At 40.7% G+C, this 21,063-nt stretch overlaps 1 protein-coding gene across 6 annotated transcripts in view; it reads right to left on the bottom strand.

The window, feature by feature from the left end:
- gria1a (glutamate receptor, ionotropic, AMPA 1a) overlaps nt 1-21,063 on the bottom strand; it is a 96,779-nt gene that overhangs the window by 61,198 nt on the left and 14,518 nt on the right. For all 6 annotated transcript variants that reach the window (XR_015777298.1, XM_088081287.1, XM_088081286.1 and 3 more), the window contains exons 3-5: nt 12,715-12,954; nt 7,368-7,552; nt 1,546-1,599 (exon numbers count right to left, since the gene is read on the bottom strand). Coding sequence is in view for 5 of the 6 variants with exons in the window: in XM_088081287.1 (XP_087937413.1) it covers nt 1,546-1,599; nt 7,368-7,552; nt 12,715-12,954 (479 nt within the window). In the remaining variant the exon portion in view is untranslated. The remainder of the gene's footprint in view (nt 1-1,545; nt 1,600-7,367; nt 7,553-12,714; nt 12,955-21,063) is intronic.

Genomic DNA, 21,063 nt, shown 5'->3' with positions numbered 1-21,063 from the left:
TTTTTTCCGTTCAATCCTTTTTTTTACCCAGATGAAGAAAAAATACTATTTGTATGGTTGCTCACAGCCAAATATCATAAGCATTCTTTGATTTCAAGTGACTTGCAATTGGCCCTCTACTACAGCAGCTACAACCCATAAACTCTGTACTGCAGTGAAGTCAAGTGTGATGTATTTGATGAAGCTGGATCTTCAGCATGCTAATTCCATCAAAACATTTAAAAATATGGCTTCACTACACATCTGTGGCATATAATGGGTATCAAATGAAGCAGAAAATAAAGGTATCAAATGAGGTACTCTATTGGTATTGCTATCACACACTGCAGTTCACTAGCATAGAGTTCAGATTTTTTCCATGTCCTCCTGGCTTAGGGCAGGGTCAAAGGACTGGCAGACACAAAAAATGAAGGCTAGTTCAAGCTCCGAGAGAAAAATGCAAGCAAAAAAAAGAGAGGTAGTGTTCAGTCTCCCTCCCTCCTCTCATTGCCCTCTCCCCAGTGTACCTGTGTGCGTTGCCAGGTGTCCATATTTCTCAGCTGAGCAGACAGACTAGTGTCTTTTTTCTGCTCCATGTATGAGCTAATGCAGCGCAGTGAGCTGAAGAGGTTACTATAGAAACTAGCCTTTACCAACACCGGACATGGAGGGGGTTATTTCTGACAGATATTTCATCCACATTTTAACCACTGAAATTATTTTCTCTATCGCTCTATCACACTTTGTTTTTCAAACACACACACACAGAGCTGCTGACGTACATGCACATAAGTAAATTAGCAAAATTCTAAAAAGGTGCAAGGACACAGAAAAAGTAATTTTGTGCACAAACCTTTTAATGGGCCCATTATAAATGACTGCAGCCACTTTGCGTATCAGCTGTTATTACCGTCCGAGCCTTATCATTTAAAATTAAATCTGGCAAACAGGCCAGACAAGAGAGATTGAGCCAATCTAAAACTCCAGCAGTGAGAAATTGTTCAAGCCAGCAGCTGCATATTAATGTCGTTATTACTACAGCTTTGGTTGATGTCAATTTTCTCTTCATTTGGTTGCATTTAGTGAGTCTGAACGGTACTGAGGGGGTCTACGTACCATTTGCACTGAGAAAATGGCAGCAGACAAAGCGAGCTAATGGATGTAAGCTTGCATACATTGGCTGCCTGACCTTTTTCTGTCACTGCGAGTCTGCACGGATTTCTGACTGTCACACATTCCCCCGTCTGTACTTTACTGCAAGTCTACTGTGCTGCTGTTACGTCTGCATGTCATTGACGCTGTAGCAGAAGAATATATGAAGCAGCTGAAGAGGAAAATGGAATGAGAGAACATAAAACACATAAAACCAGATAGTTTTAGGCTAAATTATTCGGCACACGCGAGTCCATTAAACTGGCAATAAAGACTGGAATCCTGGTAAAAGCCACATTTAATGGCAGCGCAAATTCATTCATTTGAGGCATGAAAGTATGTAGACAAGTACGAAGACATCTTTGAAAGAAATCTAAGCAGATGAAAATGCAGCGATATAATGCAGTTCCTTACCAGGTTAGCCAGGATGTAGTGGTAGCTCTTTGCGTTTTTGCCTTGTTCAACAATCTGGAAGACAAGGTCAGAGAAGATATAGAGAATAAAACGCCTGTGATACAAAAAAGACGGTTGCTTTGTGTGTGTGTATGTGTGTGTGTGTGTGTGTGTAACAGAGAGGTTTTGACAGTGTCTCAGCAGTAGACCTGGTACAGTGCACAGTACTTGACCTTGTGCAGCACAGACAGAAAGTAGGTTCGCAAAACATCAGAGAGAAGGGACGAAAGACTTCACATTAAATATAATACAGGAGGAGTAACTTAACAAAGATCAGTTTTAATTCACCAGTAAACAGATATCAACAGATTATCAACTCTGCTTAAATAAAGGTATCTTTAGTAAGGTAGCTCAAGAAAATGATGGTTCTGAAGTCCGTTAGAAGCAACAATGAATAAAAAAAAATCCCTCTCCTCGCCTTGCTCTTTTCCATCTCTGCTACTGCTATCCTTTCCTCTTTCCTCTTATTTCCTCCTCGCCTATATAATTTCCTGCTCTCCTCCCCTCTTCCATTTCCTTTCCTCTCCTCGCTTGTTTTCTCCTCTCTCATTTCTTTCATCTCCTCTCCTTGCTCATTTCCTTCTCTTGTCTCCTCTGCTCTCCCAACACCTTTTCTCTCCTCTCCTGTTTTCTCCTCTCTTCTCATTTCCTTTCCTTTCCTGTCTTTTCTTCCTTTTGTTTCTTTTCTCCTTTCCTCTCATCTCTTATGTCCTCCTCTGCTTTCCTCTCTTCCATTTTCTTTTCTCTCCTCTCTTGTTTCCTTCATCTCCTCTGCCTTCCTCTCTTTTCTCATTTCCCCCTCCTCTCTATAGTCTCCCATCTTTTTTCCTATTCTTTCCCATTTCCTCCTCTCCTCTCCCATCTCCTCTCTCATTTCTTTCTTTCCTCCCTTCACCTCTGCCATTTCTGACTGTCCTCTCCCATCTTGTTTTCTCATCTTCTCTCTCAAATCGTCCCATTTCCTCTGCCATTTCCTCTCCTCTCCTCTCCTCTCCTCTCCTCTCCTCTCTCCTCTCCTCTCCTCTCCTCTCCTCTCCTCTCCTCTCCTCTCCTCTCCCAACTCCTTTCCTCTCTTCTCTTGTTTCCTTCCCTCCTCTCCACTGGGCTATTTTTTTACAGTTTTTTTTTTTGCCTTCGGCCAGACACTCACTCCCTTGAAAACATGTTATCTAACAAACACAAACCACCACGGCTACTGTTCAAATGTAGAAGTGAAGCAACTAAATAAAAAAAATCACTTAAATATTATAATTATAAACCACAAATAAAGGCAAATCAGGCTGACACAACCCGAGCTGACCATTTAAAAGGCAAAAAATTATAGTTATTACAAAACAAACAATTAAATGAAAATACTATAAAATGCCTTGACAGAATGAGAAGAACATGAATTAACAAATAAATGAATATTCATCTCTTTAATAAAAATAAACTACACATAACAGCTTTTACGTGTCAACAGTTTGTATGTGCTGTGTATATTGTAGTACATTTGCTTCCCTCCTCTTCCTCCTCATCCGTGCTCCCCTGAGAGCTCTGATTTGATCTTTGATCTAATATCTAAATACTTTACAATATTCCGGGAACTCCACCGCCAGCGAACAAACATCAAATAATGAAGTCTCTCAGCGCTGAACTGTGCACAAGCCCCTCTCCCACGCCTGCATCTCTCCTCTGCCTGCACTGCTGTCATTCTCTGACTGCAGGCATCACAGGTCAGCTGAGCACCGAGGGTCAGCGCCGTTTGAACATCACAGAGAGGTGTGTGCCAAAACAGGTTTATTTATACATAAAATGCACACATTGGTCACCAGTGTGACTGACATTTGACTGTAAATGCGGTGTAATCTTTGCTGGTGGCAGCTGTCTAGTTCGCCTGAATAAAGCTCCATGCTGTACTGTACAACAAATGCGTGTTTCATCACAGCGTACTGGGGAGTCACATAGAATAAGGCTGAGCGTGCAGCACTTATTCAAAGCCATGCACCATCCAATTAATAGCCTTAGGACAGCGGATAAGAGGCTCATTCCATGGTCTCTGTTCAGGCACTATGCATGACCTCACACATTTTTCACTCCTCTCCTTCTCCGTGAGCATTTTCCCCTGCGTATACTTCGCGGGAGTATACTCATTTGTTACTGTGTTATGTGTGTGTGTCTAATGATGCTGTAGGTCATGACAGAAGGTGGCATTTGTTATTAATGGTGACCCCAGCACAAGGCGGGCCCCACGGCCGAGCCCCAGGCGAGGAAAAACTGAAGGGAAGGAGAGACACCAATACACCAGACATCGGGGGGAAACACTTATTACTGCCACGGTGGACCCTCAAATGGAAATATTTTGGATGTGAGCAGCTTTTTAATTATACATGCAGATTTGAAGAGTCATTCAGAGTTCATCCCCAAGAGAAAAGGTTACTCTTTTGTCTCACTGTTGCACTCTGAAACGTTTTTGAGGTAGCTCTTGTGTCACTACGAATGTTCTCTAAGGAGACTACATCAACATTCAGTTCATGTGAGAAGTCGCCCTCAGGAAACTGTCAGTGACATTATCGTAGGAGAATCTGTGTACTGTATGAGATGAACGAGATGAACGCAGGAGGGGGTGTAAAGGGCAAAAGAGGCAGAGGTGTGGGGTGTGTGTGTGTGTGTGTATGCCATTGTTTGGATGCACAAGCGGGGCGATGTGGAGGCAGGGAGCAGATGTGGGTGATTGATGGTGGCCGTCTGTATGGAGAAGTTCTTGGGCTCAGCTCCTGTAAACTGGTGAGAACTGATGCAATAACCTTAGCTGTAGACACCGGGCCATCAATAACAGTCACACGGAGCAGCCGTAGCCTACACATATAGATGGGGACTGTCTCTGTCTGTGTGTGTGTATGTGTGTGTGTGTTTCTAACATGTGTGCGCGTTATTTCTTTTTCTTTCTTATAAACAACAATTTACTGAAACAGAAGAAAAGAAAGAAATAAATAAAATCTGGCTGAAAAGTCATAAATCATTTGAGTGACATCAAAAGAAAAACAATACAAATATGACAAATGTGTGGATATTTCTGAGGATACAATTACCTGCATAAAATGTTGCTGTCTGACAAGCTTCCTTTGCTGGCACGGTACATATGCAGTTTACAAGATCTTTTTCATGCCAGATATTTTAAATTACAGCAGGAGAAGCAAAGGTGGAACAATGGCTCTGTTCAAGTGTTCAGAAAGGGACTGTTTGTTGTGTGTAAGGAAGGGGGAGGTGGTGCAAAACGGAGAGGCAAATAATTTTCTAAACACAGAGGAGGGAATTTGTGTGTTTTTTTGTGTTTGTAATAAGGGAGGGACAAACAACTTTTAATAGTTGCTTCTGTATTTATCTGATCCCCAAATGCTGCTGGTGGGTTTAAAAGGCATGTTTTTAAAAAAAAAAAAAAACAAATCCAGCAACTGTTTTCATAGCCAATAACTGTAAAAGCAGAAATTAAAGTTGGATTTTCTTATTTCTGCAGGTCTTAAACAAATCACATGGGACAAAAGCACAGCATTCTACATCTCTATTAATATTTTGACAAAAATATACCATTTACACTTACTGAGTCCTGTATCAAACATTTGCATGCATGGCATGCAGGAGTGCAGAATGCAGAATTGTAAGCTTGCTCATTCATTTAACTTTTAATTTTTAAATTTCAAACATCAAAGGGTAAGTTTACAAAATCGAATAACTTCCACCATCCAAATTACCGATACAGCCACTGTTGTCTACGGCTTATTTGGGACTGTCATCCACCCATGCTGTGCTAAAGTGCTCACATAGCTTGTGTGATGATGCAATTTTTAAGGAGAATTTGCATTTTGCTTAGGAAGTTTGCCTGTTTGTTTTGGTGATTACTCTCTAATCCCTAATTGGCTCATTGCACATTTGTGTAAAATGTATGTTCCTGTTGTAAAAGAAAGATACCTTTAGATTGAGAACTGAACCGCAGTTGAACACCATATGCTAACTACTGTACTACTGTATCTTGGGTAAGGAGTCTGAGCTGAACTGCTAACAGGACAGAGTTGCTAATGTTGCTCTAATAGCATCAATGACTGGCTTCCACACAGGATGTACTCATCAGAAACTGGACTTTTTAAAAATACAACCTGTAACCCCACAATCTAAAGTCATTTTCTACTGTAGGAAGCAAGCTAGTTAGCCTGACATGTTTATTTTTTCTTACCTTTTTGCACTTATGATTTTGGTTTTGGAAAGGTTACGAAAAAAAAAAAAAACTATTTCAAGTGAAAACTTCTCAACTTCCGCTACCCCTAGTGTTTCCTAGTAGTAGCCTAGTAAGCAAAGACTACCGGATAACTTTAGATTTTCCTTAGACCCTAATAACTACCAACAACACCATACTACTGCCTTCTGTTTTCCACAGTTACTTTGGTTGTTAAATCATTTGCCATATCTGATACTGGGGATAGTAACTGCAAAGAAATTTCACTTTTAGTCTTTGTTAACTCAGGATAGCTAAACAAAAGTGCTATCAGCTTCTTGTTTCGGATGCACAATCGTTGACGCACTTCCTTTGTCCTATAAAAAAAGCCTTCATTTTCCTGAGAGATTGTGGCAGTGGTAAATGAAATTGCATCGTAAAAGCAAGGCTTATAGAAAACCAATCTAAATGCTGATGGTGTCATTATTCTATAGCAATTACACTGCACATTTGCTTCATAATAATAAGTTAAAGCAAAAAAATAAATAAAAAATCTATTTCCACTTTAAATGCTGACTTTAAAGGTTGATGCAGCCCCATTTACACTGCTTCAATGTGCAATGAAAGCCAAAGCTTGACAGGCTTGTCATGCCTAATTACGGTTGCTAAGCTGTGATTGGGCAATCTCTGTTTGGATGAAGAGGTTTAGCCAACACTCAGTTGTGATGCCAAGATCTTTTTCCTTTCAACGGAGCAGAGGTGAGTAAGTGATGAGCCTATCACAGAAAAACTGCCGACGCCAAAATGCCAATGTTGTGTTATTTATCTCTCCTGTCCTTGACGCTCCAGGAGACTAAACACCACAGCAGATCACTAACCAAACCCCACGCTCCATTTTTATCGCCTCCTTTCTCATTTGTTCATCCAATTAAAACGTGCACAGCTTTGTTTTGAAGTGTTTCATTTTTTTTAATTTGGTCAATTAGGTTTCTACTTTCATTAGTCTTTTAACCCTTTGAAACCTGGATCGACATAGATTTAGGAAATTATGTTTGAAAAAGCTGAGGAAAATTTCCAAGAGAACAATATTTCTAATTATTTTTAGTATATATTTAAATTTATTTTGCAGAATATTATAATTTTGAAAACTTTTCTTCCAGGTCATTTCCTTGCATTTTTTGTTTGTTTACTGTTTGTTTTTTAGTTTCTTTCTTTTTTCTTTCTTTTCTTTTTGTGCTAATTTTCAGCTTTCTTGTATGTTTTTTTTTTACTAACTTCTTTCTCATTTCTGGGTCATTCCTTCTTAAGTTGTTGCATTCCTCCTGTGTTTTTGAAAGAAATTCAGCCACTCTGCCCAGGTTTCAAGGGTTAAAATTCACATGCAGGCTTTTTACTTGTTTTGTAATAACCTTGATTTGTGTGGAAAAAAGGAAAAATAAACCAATCATGTAAAACTCCTACCTGTGTTGTTTGGAGCTATTCATATTATGCATGGTTTTATTATATTATGAGGTTGCAGCCTTTCAGCTGAAATTGCATTATATATTGCAACATAATTACATAATCCCCTCTCATCACGAAAAAAGCTCTTCACCTTTTTCAGGATGCCGGTAAGCCTCTCTGTCTCACAATCAATGATAATCTGGCCCTCCTTCCTCTTGTCCAAATCCTGGAACACTTTCAAGAAGGAGGCCTCCGTCATGGTCTCCACGTTCACTGAAGTCACCAGCCAGTTCCTCTCCGCTGCTGTGTCCAGAACCTTCTGCAGCACTGACAGGCCTAGACAGATGAGAGGGGAAGGTTAAAACTCTCAGTGCTGGAAATGAAGAAGTTCTGCAAAGACGTCCAAGATGTAGTGATGAATGACTAGCTGGTGTTCTAGCGAGGGTGATCCGTAAGGGTCTGTATTTTATCAGGCAGCAAAAGACATAAATAAATTATGCGCTGGTTAATCTTATACAGTGTGTATTTATATTATGAGCTGAAAGATAAATTAAAACAATTTGGGAACAAAACAGAAGCTGTGCCGAAAACCACACCACTCTTGATAAGCTTATCCATCAGCACCTTCCCTGTAGCCTCAGTGATAAAGTATAACGAGTTGGATAGTCCATTAAGCACTCTGACATGTACAGGTGTGCTTTTTCAGTTCGTACAGCGCTGGGCTAAATAATCACCTCCTCTACACTAACAAATAACCAGCCTGTGCATCATCCCATGCGACGCACTTACAGCCAGCTTTACGTCCTCTGAGCACCAATTACAGGTGGCATTACTCGATTACACTGCCGCTGCGGAGACACTTGAGCATCATAGAGGCACAGTCAGAGCAGCCAATGAGCTAAAGGCTCATGCTAAGACAGGAAATAAAAGGCGATTAGAGAACACATTGATCTTGAGCTCTGATTTACAATCTGACTCACTGTTGTACTCCTTTGCTGCTGGCGGTAGACCAATCCATCCCTCTTGAGCTGGCAGCCACAGTTGTTCCACCGAGTAAATAAAGTAATTTCACCCGAAGCAGACTGGCAGACATTACCCAAATGAATTACAGCAATTACCAAAATTTAGAAAATGTAAACTAATACATGATGTATCTGTATTTGTTTTGCCACCACTACACTGGCAAACACTGTTAAAGACATCATAGGCCTATACATAATTGTATATCCTCCATGCTTGTTTGTTCATGTTCAAACAGGCATTTTATGCATATTGAGCAAATATAAATACAGCTTATCCATGACAACAGCAACACAGACCCTGTCAAAAGAAGAATGGCAGTCACAGCCTCTGAAAGATGATTGCCGGGCCTTATTAAAATGCATACCAGCTGCTCTCCAGGCAATTCATGCTGCCTATTTGACAACAGGTCATTAAGAAATGAAAAGATGGATGCTGTTTCACCTCCACATATGACCACAATACAGCACACATAAATAAATTAGACGCCTCTGAGAAAATGACGTATAAAAATGTACAGGGAGATGTATGCACTTTTCACAGTGTTTCTATCCATTCACTGTGACTCCTGAGTGAATAATTGTAGTCCTTGGTGTTGACAGATTCAGTAGAAGCTGTGAAACGGATGATAGGCATGGGAACACGGGGGCAGTTAATCATGGCCGTGAATAAGGCCCCGAGGAGTGGACAACTGTGTCTGAAAGGAGTGGATAAAGGTTTCAGCACCAGGGATAGCTCCATGCAATGTAATCTAACACAGCCCTTTGAAAAGGCGTTTGCGTGTTTCTATCATTTCATTTCTACTTTTTAATTATCTTTTTTGTTTCTAAAGTGAGAGTGTATTTATTTGTTAATCAGGTTTTGCACTATGTACGTTATGTTCCAGCACTTGAGCAAATACCAGCTAAAATTAGTGTCTGAATCACATTAACGCTTAGTGTTGAGAATGTTCTGTACTGTAATGTAATAAAGAGAGACCTGTAGTCAACCTTCCCTCAATGCTATCAGCGCGGCTGGCCTATTACATTTCTTATCTTCCATCTATTCTCACTTCCCTCCCTTTTTTGTTTCAGTGTTTGCGCCTGAATATCCTTTCGCCTTTTCAAATGTAGCTATGTGGCTGATGCACCCCTATTTATCAGAGCCAGCCTGACAGTGAGGCTCGTGAGACTGGCCAAGGTAAAAAAGGTTCTCCAAAGGCATCCTGGAAGAGAATAATATCATAATGGAATCTGGCTGTCATAAGCATCCTTCTGGCCAGAGGCAATACACGGAGACCTGGGCACCAGGCAATCTAAGGTAAAGAAATCAACACTTTGGGGAAACCATTTCCTGAATATTGTTTATGATAGGTTTAATGGGCTATCAAATTTGTTTTCCCATTCTTGGCTTTTGAAAATACAACGAGAGGCACTTTTATTAGCAGTAAGACAGCAAGACAGATGTTAATGGGAGAAAAAGAGAAAAAAAATATTAAAGTTGCTGAAGTGTTAGGAAAGTGACACTGCATATGGTATATTTTTTTGTCACTTCACATAAGGGATTAAGACACTAAAAAAGTCTTAAATATAGATAAAGATTTATATATACACATTTTAGACTGGACATTAAAGAGTTTTAAACTTTTTTATAGGTAATATTACAATAAACATTTTCAGAAAAAGCACACACTGTTGGTGGCGCTATTGAGAGGATAAAACGATGACTGAAAAAATGTATTAAATACATAGAATTACTGCTTTGCAGTTGTATGCCTCCGTGAACTAGTTAATTTGCACTTACACTTACAGAAGATTTTTACTATCAGGACAGTTTCAAGGTCGGTACCCAAGATTGTTAACCAATTCATTATCTGATCAAATGTCTCCACTTCTGTTGCTGAGTTTTATCAGTACGTAATGGCCATAAAAAGTGTTTTTGCAGAACATTATGTCACAGTGAAGTTTACATTTGACCTTTCAGATATAAAATGTCATCACTTCATAATTTTATTCAATTAGACATTTGTGTGAAATGTAATATAATTTGCATGTCAGATCTTGAGTTATGGTCACAAACAGGTTTTGTCAGGTCACAGTGACTTTTGACCTTTGACTACAAAAATTCTTGAGTCCAAGTTTATGTTTGTGCCCAATTTTTAGAAATTTCCTCAAGGTGTTCTTGAGATATTGCATTCGCGAGAATGAGGCGGATACAAGGTCACAGTTACCTTTGACCGCCAAAATCGAATCAGTTCATTCTTAAATCTAAGTAAACATTTGTGCCAAATTTAAGGAGTGCGTCCTCTAAAAAAGTTCCTCAAAGAGTTCTTATAGATATCATGTTCACAAAAATGGGACAGACAGACGGACAACTCAGAAATATGCTCAGCCAAAAGATCATTTGTGAACATCTCCTCAGCTAGTAAAGAAGGCAACATGGGGGTCTACTTTATGCAATAATTCCGCCGCTCTGTCAAAAATAAACTAGTATTTTTAGCTGAACAGAGAGGAGAGCCGCCCCTGGGATGCTTCTAATATGTGCTGTAAATGTGTCTTGTCTAGGCTGACCAAGAAAAGCTTTGGCGGACATACTGAACCCAGGGCTCGCAGAGCTGTTCATTTCATGCTCGCTTTATTTTATACTTCATGTACTGTCTGCTAGATACTTGTAATACCTTAGTCGTTTTGGTGAAAAAAGCTACGATTATTTTCATTTCCAACTCAAGTGTTAAAAAAGGTTATAATAAGTATGGGTGTGAGATCTCTGTACCAGCCACAGCTTACAGACACATGCAAACAACCTTTTTATTCAACCTTTTCATTCATATGAGATGTGACTGATCCTCTTAAACAAATAACAATAACAAAACAAACATCTCTGAGTGGTAAAGGCAAATTGACCTCCGGATAAATGAAAGTTAATCTGTGTGAAGAATAATAATAGGAAAATTGATTGTAATTTTGAGTCAAATGCTCACAGTTAATAGCACCGCCTATTGCATGCGCACGCACACACACACACACACACACACACACACACACACACACACACACACACACATATATATATGTATATCTCTCTCAAATTTTTCTCAAAATCTGTGTTGGGCAGCACTTCTACTTTTCCAAGATACTTTATCTACCCGACAGGTGTGACATATCAAAATGCTGATAAAAAGCAACATTATTATACATTACATTATTATCAGACAAATTCTTCAAAACTAAATATGATTTTTCTTAAAGGCTCTAAATAACCCTGTAGGAAGGGTGACTACAGCGTAGTATCCAGGCAACAGAGGACCACTGATATAGATTCCACTGGCTCCATCCCACCACTCAATCACACAGGGACCCTGCACACGCACGCATGCACTTACACACACACACACACACACACACACACACACACACACACAAGTCAACAGTTTGTCAGTGTGTAATGAAAGGATCACAGCAGATAAAAAAAATCAGTGGGACATGTGTGGCGCTGCAGCCATCATCAATCAATAGGGCTAGAGACCACTGTGAAATCTCCCCTGTCACTGCTCGATCGTGCGCTTTGCAAAGTGACATGATGGCATCTGTCTTTGAAAGCTGACTTTAGCCTGCTTATGTCTCTCACACAAGTCAAAAACATGAAGAGATAAAAGTTGCATTTGTTTGCATGTATAAAATGTGTACACAAAGCATGCATGCTTTTAGGCACGCACACACACACACACACACACACACACACACAAAAAAAAAACCCTTCGTGGTCACGCTCCAAAACCCACAACACCTGGGACAGATGGCATGGCATTATGGGAAGGACACACCTGATTGGCTAGAGAGGGGAAGAGGAGGAGGGGGCTGATGGGTGTGCTGCTTTATTTCTGCAAGAACGTTTTTAAGATGTTTAAATTTTCATGCAGCAGCACTTTTCGTGCATTTTTTTTGTTTGTTTTTTGGCGTGCTACTGACAAAGGGACAGTTGCAACACGAGTAACTGCTGAGAACGGCTCAATGAAGGCCTTAATCTTTTCCTCCATTGTGTGATTTATCTGCTACTCATTGCAGGTCAATGTATCTTTTATGTGTTCTTCATCTGCACAGAGACGGTGGACTGAAATAAATGTTCTGATGGCTGCTTATTGCCGCACAATGGTTACGATTGACCCCATTGCTGTCTCCATGGTAATATGAAGACGACTAATGGTGGTCGGTTTAACGACTGGTTTTGCCTCTGACTGTCTTCATGTGCATGAGCTGGAACTGCTTTTTAAAAGACATTCCGCAGTTAAAAATGCTAATTGAAGCATGAATGAGGATGATGACACATTTTAGATAAATACATCTGTTTATATGTGACAATCAATTCAAAATTCTCATAAGAAATATTGAAGAAAATAACCTACATGTATATTCCAAATGGTTTAGATCCCAAAGTGTCCACTAAAAACGACGTTGCCAAATATATAGTATGATGTGAAATTAAATACTTGAGTTTCCTACCTGAGTCAGAGCTGTACATGTAGACAAACTTGGTCCATCCGTAGTGGTCGATCACTCCCACCAGAGCGTCCTGCAGCTCAGGTCTCAGCTGGATGACAAACTGGTTGGCCGTCTCAATGGGGAAGGACGGCGTGACGAAGCAGACGTGCAGTGCTCCGCAGAAGGACATGAGCATGTTGACTGTCTTTCTGTCATACAGCCCGATGATGGCGTACACACCTTTCGAGAACTGGGAGCAAACTGCCAGAGAGGATAAGCAAAAAAAAAAGGGAGAGTGGAGATGAAAAAAAATAGTTCCTGGCTTCATTGTGAAGTATGGAACATTTTAGTGAAACAACAACATTGAATGAATGCAGCATGTTTCCATCAAGTAGACACTTGCTATTTTGGTGCACATTAAATTTCTGTACAATAAACTTAAGTCTGGAAAAATTTACAATAGATCTATATGCACATTCCGCAAAATGCAATAAAATGTTCATCTCATTATCTGTGCTGTCTTGTGTTTTATTGTTGCATTACACCTACGTTCTATGTAGGCCTATCTTTTGTAAGAAGGAGTAAGACATGCTGAATTGACGCTAAAATTATTTGACAAATTGGTCGATTCCAGCTTTTCCACTGTTGAGATTTGCAGCTTTTCACCATCTTTTTCATAATACGAATTATTCATATTGCAAATAGAACTTTAACTTTTGGTAGCCTTCTGGAATAATGAGTCAATTTCCCTTTTCATTCCAATGCATACATTTTGCGACAATAAAAAATGATTGAAATAAAGTTTATTTTATTAGATAAAGAGAGCGATAAGCTTACGACGTAAGTATTGTGATAATATTGCATCATGTGGCCTCTGTCAATGCTCATCCCAACTTTCTAATAAAATATGAGTCACCACACAGTGCTTTTGAAATTTTAGGTTGAAAATAGCTCTAATAGCCTTGCCCTTGCATCCATTCAGCTACTCTCAGGCATGTTTATGCAGATCTGTCCAGTTTGTCCATCTGTATACCCCCTGTCTGTGTGTTTGCCTTCAGTGAGAGGTGCAGCGGGTGAAGGCAGATTGGAAGTAGAGAGGTTAATCAATGCATCCCCAGGGTTCCATTGACATTTTACTGGCAGCAGGAGGCGGTTTGCATTTCTCATTTCCTTTTCTCCCTCAGCCACTCCATACCCCTCTCATTGTCTGTTTGTCACTCTGACTTCCTTCACACCCTCAAATACCTTAAAATAGCTAATTTATGTTCACAGTCTTCTCTTCGGAAAGGTATGTCCTCGCCATGATTTCGGCATAGCGGGCTATCTTTGCACTCGCAGGTCTGGCCCGGGCTATTTTCTGCCACGGCGATGGGTGGGCCTTACTTATCTCAGTATTTACCAAACAGATTGAAGTCGCTGTCTGTCCCCGCGCGAGGGCCAGCTCGCTGCTAGGAACTGAAGGCAAGACAGAGCGAGGATGGCCCGTGCCCAAAACGCCTAACCCGTCACAGACCTGCTCCCGCCGGGCAGGCACGTGTGTGTGTGTGTTTGCGTGTGTGTGACGGAGATAGAGGGAGAGTGAGAAATTCAGCGGTATCACATAAAAATACGTGTGCAACACACGCATGAGCACACACACACATATGCAGTCTCTGGTGCTCCAAAAGCCTGGTGACTCACCCTACTTAAAGCAAGCCCTGAAATAGACATTTTGAGCCTCGCCACACTGACTCAGTAACAGAACTATCTTTTCTTCATGGTCTGCACACGCTCTTGCTATTAAATCGACACTCTCTCTGCTATTGCTTTCCACTAGCACACATTACATTTCCCCTTACAATTTTCTAGGACCAATTTCAGCAGTGGCCTCCATGTTCTGCCTGGATGAAAGGTAATGAGAGCTTGTTTGACTTTTTGTGCAGTGTCCCATTACTCTGCCCTGCAGCAGGTTACCATGTTTTACTGAATATGAGTCATATCTCATACCTACAGTATGTCTGTCTGACATTTAAAAAAATAAAACATGCAGCCATGTGGCACGGACCTCCTGCTCCGAGCTGGCAAGAGAACCATGTGGCCATCTAATTCTACAAGAGCATGACACAGAACATTAGTGTAACTCAGCAGTGTCGGGGGTTTGTTCTGATGGCGGTATAGAAGAGGAGCGTATTGAGTGTGTTTGTGTGTGAGGGGCTTGTTAGCGGGGCTCCACATGTGTAACGACACTGGAGGCAAGGCTGAGAGACCTAAAAAGATCTCGGAGACCCCAGCAACACCTGTCCACCCTGGCACTCCGTGTCTCCTCGCCACAGTTACAGCTGCCATGGCGGCAGAACTGAGGTTGCCCGGGCAACGGTCTGTTTCTCTGGCAGGGATTATGGTCGCTCAGAGCTGCTAAAGGACTTTTGGAAGATGAAGTGGGAATTGTGAGTGTTTGGACATTTTGTCATAATTAGGTTCCCCCTCAAGGAATTAGCAAATTTGCAAAACTGACTTGGCTTTGCAAAATGAATCCTCTGATAATTTCTGAAATAATGGAAGATTTGCGGCGCATTTCCACGGCGTCACATTTTTTATTTACACTCAAAACAAACCATAATCATTTCTAAAAGTCAACAAAACCCTTCAGCATACAAATGACGCAGGAAAGCTCACTGGAACTGTATTCTGTTTTTATATTTTCACCCTTTCTAAACTTTTCCTATGAATGAACAATAAGTTGATTTGCGTGGTCAAAGAGTTTCGGGCCGCAGGAGACGAGAGAAAAAATCAAATCCTAAAGGGACTGATACTCGCACAACAGGAGAAGCTGTCAGAAACAACTCACGCAGCTACTGTCTTCCCTGTTCTCTGTATCCTGTGCCCTGCAGCTGTTCCTCTGCTTAGCATGAGCCAAATATCAAATGACAGACGTGTCTGTGCCGGCTGCACAAAGAGGGCGTGTTAGTGACAGTTGTTCCTGCATCTGAAGTTGTGGATGATGGGAGGGTGATGCTAGGGGGGTGGTAGGCAACACTGCATCCTTCATACTGCCAATGAATGTTTGTAGCTCAGGAAAAAATCACATACTGGAGCACTACTGGTGAAGGAAAAAATCAGTAAAGCATAGTATATTTTGAAATTTGGCAATGTACGGATGCCAAGTATCTTTTTTTTAATTCTATAAATTATTAATACAATGAAACTTTTTTATAGCCTACTCGAATAATAAATTCAGTTGCTTTTTGAGTCTACTAGACACATTTAGCAGCAGTAAAAATAACTTCAGTGAGAAACTTCATCTTTAAAACTTGATCTTATTGGATAAAATAGATGTTCATTTCTTTTTCTTTGGGGACATGATTTACATTTGAAAAAGGTAACAAATATATATATCACAATGTATGTTATCACCATACTTAGCATATCATAAAACATTTGTGAGAAGTGAGAATTGTATCAAGAATTGTGATAATATCGAATCACGAGGTCTCTGGTGATGCCCATCCCTACTGGTTCACTCTTAAAAATAAAGTCTTACTTTGACTCGATGACTACATTAAGAAAGTAAAAAATACATATGTACTTAAAATTATGGTGGATTCTTTAAATCTATGAGGGGCTTGGTGTGCAGCCTGAACCTTTTTTGACAGATGCTCAGAAATAAAAGACACATCATTGATAAAATAAAGATAGATTTTTTAAGTTGTTGTAAGGAAAATATCAAAGTGAGACTATTTGACACTATGTAAATGCAGCTTATTTTTGATGCCAAATGGCATCAGTTAAAGGGGAACAACATCTCTTTTTTATGGCCAAGGACAGTTCAATCGATATTTGTGAACATGTGTTACTCTTTCTCAGAGAAACTAAAGTCTCGAACTTGTGATGTCAGTGGGGAGCTGCTCCAAAGACAATGAATAGGAGCCTCATTTTGTGGACCCACATGAAGTTTGTTTCCTTTTTTATACCCAAATGAGCTTTATTCTGTTGTAGTGTTCTCAGTTCTGAAACAGAAAATGTACCTTTATGTTCAGAACATTCCCCTGGCTGCTCTCAGTGTCATCTAGAACATCTTTCCAGTTGGTCCATATAATTGTCTATAGTGCAGCTCTGAACTTTATACCCTATGACATCACAAATTTACCTCTCTGACTTTTGGATTTAGGAGAGAGTTGTCCATGTTTACTTATGTATTTGGACTGTTTTAGACTATAGGAATAACATGTATGAATTTTGAAAATGGGCATAGTTTCCCTTTAAATGTGTCAAGGTGCCCTTGTGCATGCTACCTGCCTCCCAGCTGCTCCACTGGAGCTACACACTAACTCGTGTACACGACTCTGGTATTGCAGAGCAGCTCCTTTGTGTGGGCGTGATTGTTTTTACAATAGCTCTGCATTTCTTGATATGTCAAGAAAAATCAATAAAGTTGAATTGAAATGTACCGGGTGCCATCGCAAAACAATTTTTCAAATGCATTTTTGGGGGAAGCCACAACCATGTTTGCGAGAATCAATGAAAGATGTCTTTCAGGCGCGTTGGCTCAGTAAACACATGTACTCTACACTCAGGGGTTTACTGCAGAGGCATGCAAACCACAAATTCTGATAAGGATGTTATATACATTATACGCCTCCACAAACACACACAGAGAACACAGGGCTTCTACTATTTTCCTCCCCTGAGACTTGCATGCCATTATCCTGTGCAACATTAAGGTCAGCGGAACAGAAGGAATTTCACAGCAGGAGAAAGCTGGGTTCAGCTGGAGGGAACGAGCTGATTGGAGGGTTCTTGCTCAGTCATCCGTAAAGGTCCTTCTTTTACTACTGAGGAGTGACATATCAGGTGACTCCACAAAATAGAACATCTAATTAAGTAGCGCATCTTATCTACTGATCAACTACAGACTTTCTCTGTTCTGTGTATTTTTGTTTTTACTGTGAAACAGTAAAAACCAGAAAACGAAATTTTTGTTTTCCCTCTGGGCATTGATAAACAAAGAAGGTGGAATGGAAGAGTGAGCAGCTGAATCCAGCCCAGCTTACCTCCACCTCAGCATAACCCTGCCAGATTGACTCCCAGAGTCACACACCACCTTCATTCAGTGAGTCTCTATCCTACTGTTACACCCTGGTTTATGTTGTCCAACCAATGTCACCTTTACACCACAAGACTGCAGATCTCAGACTGATGCCTCAGGAGGTCAAATCTGTTTTCATTTTCAGTCAAAACTGGGGGCAAATACATAAAGGGACACAAAAAGGAAACCAAAGACACTATATTATAGGGCTGCAGCCAGGGTGGGAAAATAACTTTTATTCACCTGCCCCTGTGGCTGATGGATTCCAAAATCTAGCAGCCACTCAACAGATTGTATTGTATTTTTTGTTGGTGAGTTTGGCAAATCTAGCACCCTCTTGTATAATTTACCAGCATTTGGCTGGCAGCTGGTGCAAATTTCCAACCCTGCCTGCAACTAATTATTATTTCCATCAACAGCTCATCAGATTTTTTTTTAATTATTCAAACCAATCCTTTTGTCAATACAATGTCAGAATATATTGAAAAAATGACGTTTGCAATCTTCCACTGCCTAAAGCAGTTCCAGATAGACTCTGAAATATCTCAACTACTAGATGAGACTGCCATGAAGTTTTCTACAGACATTCATGGTGCCCAAAAAATGAAGCATTTTGTGACAATCTGACATTCCCTGTGGCACCACCAGCAGGTCTACTGGTCTAGCAAATGTTAGCATGCAAATATGCTTAACTAAGATGGTGAACATGGTAAACATCATACCTTAAAGGAGCTGTATCTGACATTCAGAACATTGGTATAGCAGCAAACAATTTGCTATGTAAATGTATAGTGAAATACCAAGGTTAAGAGCAATCTGGGCCTCTCTGTTTCTGGCTGCATGTGCATATCTGTGCCTGTGAGTGCTTCCCACTGGCTAGTTTAGTGCTGCTGCTCTGCACTGTGCTGCGCTCATGCAGCGGTTATGGGCAATTACTGCTGATTAGGCTGATGCGATCTCATGGTAATAGTTATACCAGTGTATTTAAAAATTGTGATGGTATGATTTTCAACACTGTCAAAAATATGTCGCTCCTTTTTCAATTAAACTTAATGTATGTAGTGCACAGCATGCACCACCAGGTGACAGTCAGCAACAGCAGAGAGAGAGAAAGCAGGGAAAACTGCATATTTTCACATCTAACTTGTTGAATTAAGGGATTATTTCAACCAGCTGTAGGGGATTTTTAGCACCACACACTCATACTGCCATATACCATATAACCCGTTGAAGCTTCTGGAACGTACAAACATATTGAAAATTAGATACCACCCAAGCTGTTTGCTTCTGTCAGCTAAGCCAACTCCACGTTGAGAACCGTGTGCAGACAATCTCAGCTCAGACTCCGAAACATAGATATGCTCTGAATGTTGTACACAGCTTGTTTAATATCAACATGATAGCATTTTCCCAGTGAGTATGTTAACATGCTGACATTAGCATTATGCGCAAAGTAGTGCTGTGCCTAAGTACAGCCTCAAAGAGCTGCTAGCATGGCTGTAGACTTGAAAAAAAATGAAGCCAACACGAAAAGCCAAAAGCTGCAGCTCCTTTAATGGCCACTTAAGGCTGGCTCCAGAAGTGAGTCAATCCCCATAGACCACCATGTTAAAAAAAAAAAAAAAAAAAAAACAGTTTTGGTCTCTATAGCTAATTTCAACATTCATGACAACTGTTCAGATACAACTCACCTGTTTAAATTTTATTAAGGCCCAAAGTTACACAAAATTAAGAGCAGGGCCTCCTCTCTCCAACCTCTTGCCCAAATCTGGTCACTTCTGACTCCAAAAAATCAAAATGGCAATGGCCATAATGCCAAACGAGGCTTCAAAAAGGGAGTCTACAAACCATTAAGGGACATCAAGGCTGCCACATCCATTATTTTCATAGTCTATGGAATTGACTTAAACAATCAGTTGCTCATCAAAATTATTATTATAAAAACAACAGATCGATTCATTGACGTCTTAAATATCAATTGACTGTTTCAGCAGTGTTTTCAGAGATGAATAAATAATCTTGTTGGTGAATAAAGTATACCGTTATGTAAATTTTTTTTTTTTTTTTTTTTACAAATCTTGCAGCACCAAGGGTGTCAGCATGATGTCCAACCCTGTGCTGCCAGAGAAATCTTATAAATGCTTCTATTCACTATTGCAGATGCTGACTGTGAACTGGAGGGTCTCTAAATCATAACTGGTCGAGCACCTTTGTTTCTTGTCATCCCCCCCAAGCCCCCCATTTGCACACTGTCGGCTCTCTAATAAAGCCATAAATTGCCCCACTCACAATCACAAAGTAAGCTATAGTATCTTTCTTCATATTTAGTTTAAGGTATCCTTTTGAGAAATGAGAGGGATGACAGGAGCAGGGAGGTTCCTGTCACATCAGGCAGTAATATACACCACCTCCACAGGGGTGAAGGGTCACTCAATCAACCACGGAGCACTTTGAGGGGAGATAAACACATCTGACACCAGACACTGCAAGACGCACACAATCATACTCCACTCAGCCACCCATGGCTAATAACTGTCAGATGATGTGTGTAATAAAAACAGAGAGCATGTTGTGGTCCCTCTGGTCCCATCCATCTTCCGGAGAGCTAATCAGCTACATTAATGAGAGGCCGGGCAAAAGAAGTCGATATCCGATTCACACACACGGGCAAATACATTCAGGAACTGCACGAGCTCCCAGCACCCCTTTCAACAACAAAAAATGCCTCGCTGGTTTTGACAAGACTCCGTCTCACACACAGCTTGTGCTTGTGAAAAATCCCTCAGGTGATGGGTGGGGGTGGCCTACACTGTGAGCCCTCCAACACAGAATGACTCATGCGGTGCAATAAATCTCCCACTATTCAGAGGACAGGGACCCAGGGGACTGAAACACAGCACCACCTTGGATCTGCATGAGTGTCTGTGTAGGAGGGTTTTTACTGCAAGGACAGTTTTCACTGGGATCTCCTGCAAACGACTTCTATCCCGGAGAAAATGATTCATTCTGTGATAATGTGTCTGCAAAGAGATCATTTCATCCGTGCGAGAAATGCAACAGGTTTTAGAGGTTTTTGGGAGAGGGTGGGCTTTGCCTCACTGCCTTTCCTCGTCCCTGGAGTATCCATATGCCCCATGGAGTGTTTCGCTCCAGAGAGGTGCGCTCGCTGTTCCCTGGTATAAACAGCTTTAGCTCCTCAAGCTTAAGGGAGATTTACTGCCAGTGCAAGAGCAATAAAATTGTGTTTATGTCAGAGCTGTTACCGGTGTGTATGTGGCAAGAGGAGAGAGAAAGTAATACAGAAA

The sequence above is a fragment of the Plectropomus leopardus genome, chromosome 8 (genome assembly GCF_026936395.1).
Source record: "Plectropomus leopardus strain MGB_pleo_1.0 chromosome 8, ASM2693639v1, whole genome shotgun sequence".
NCBI classification, from domain to species: Eukaryota; Metazoa; Chordata; class Actinopteri; order Perciformes; family Serranidae; genus Plectropomus; species Plectropomus leopardus.
This window is presented reverse-complemented; position numbering and strand designations above follow the sequence as displayed.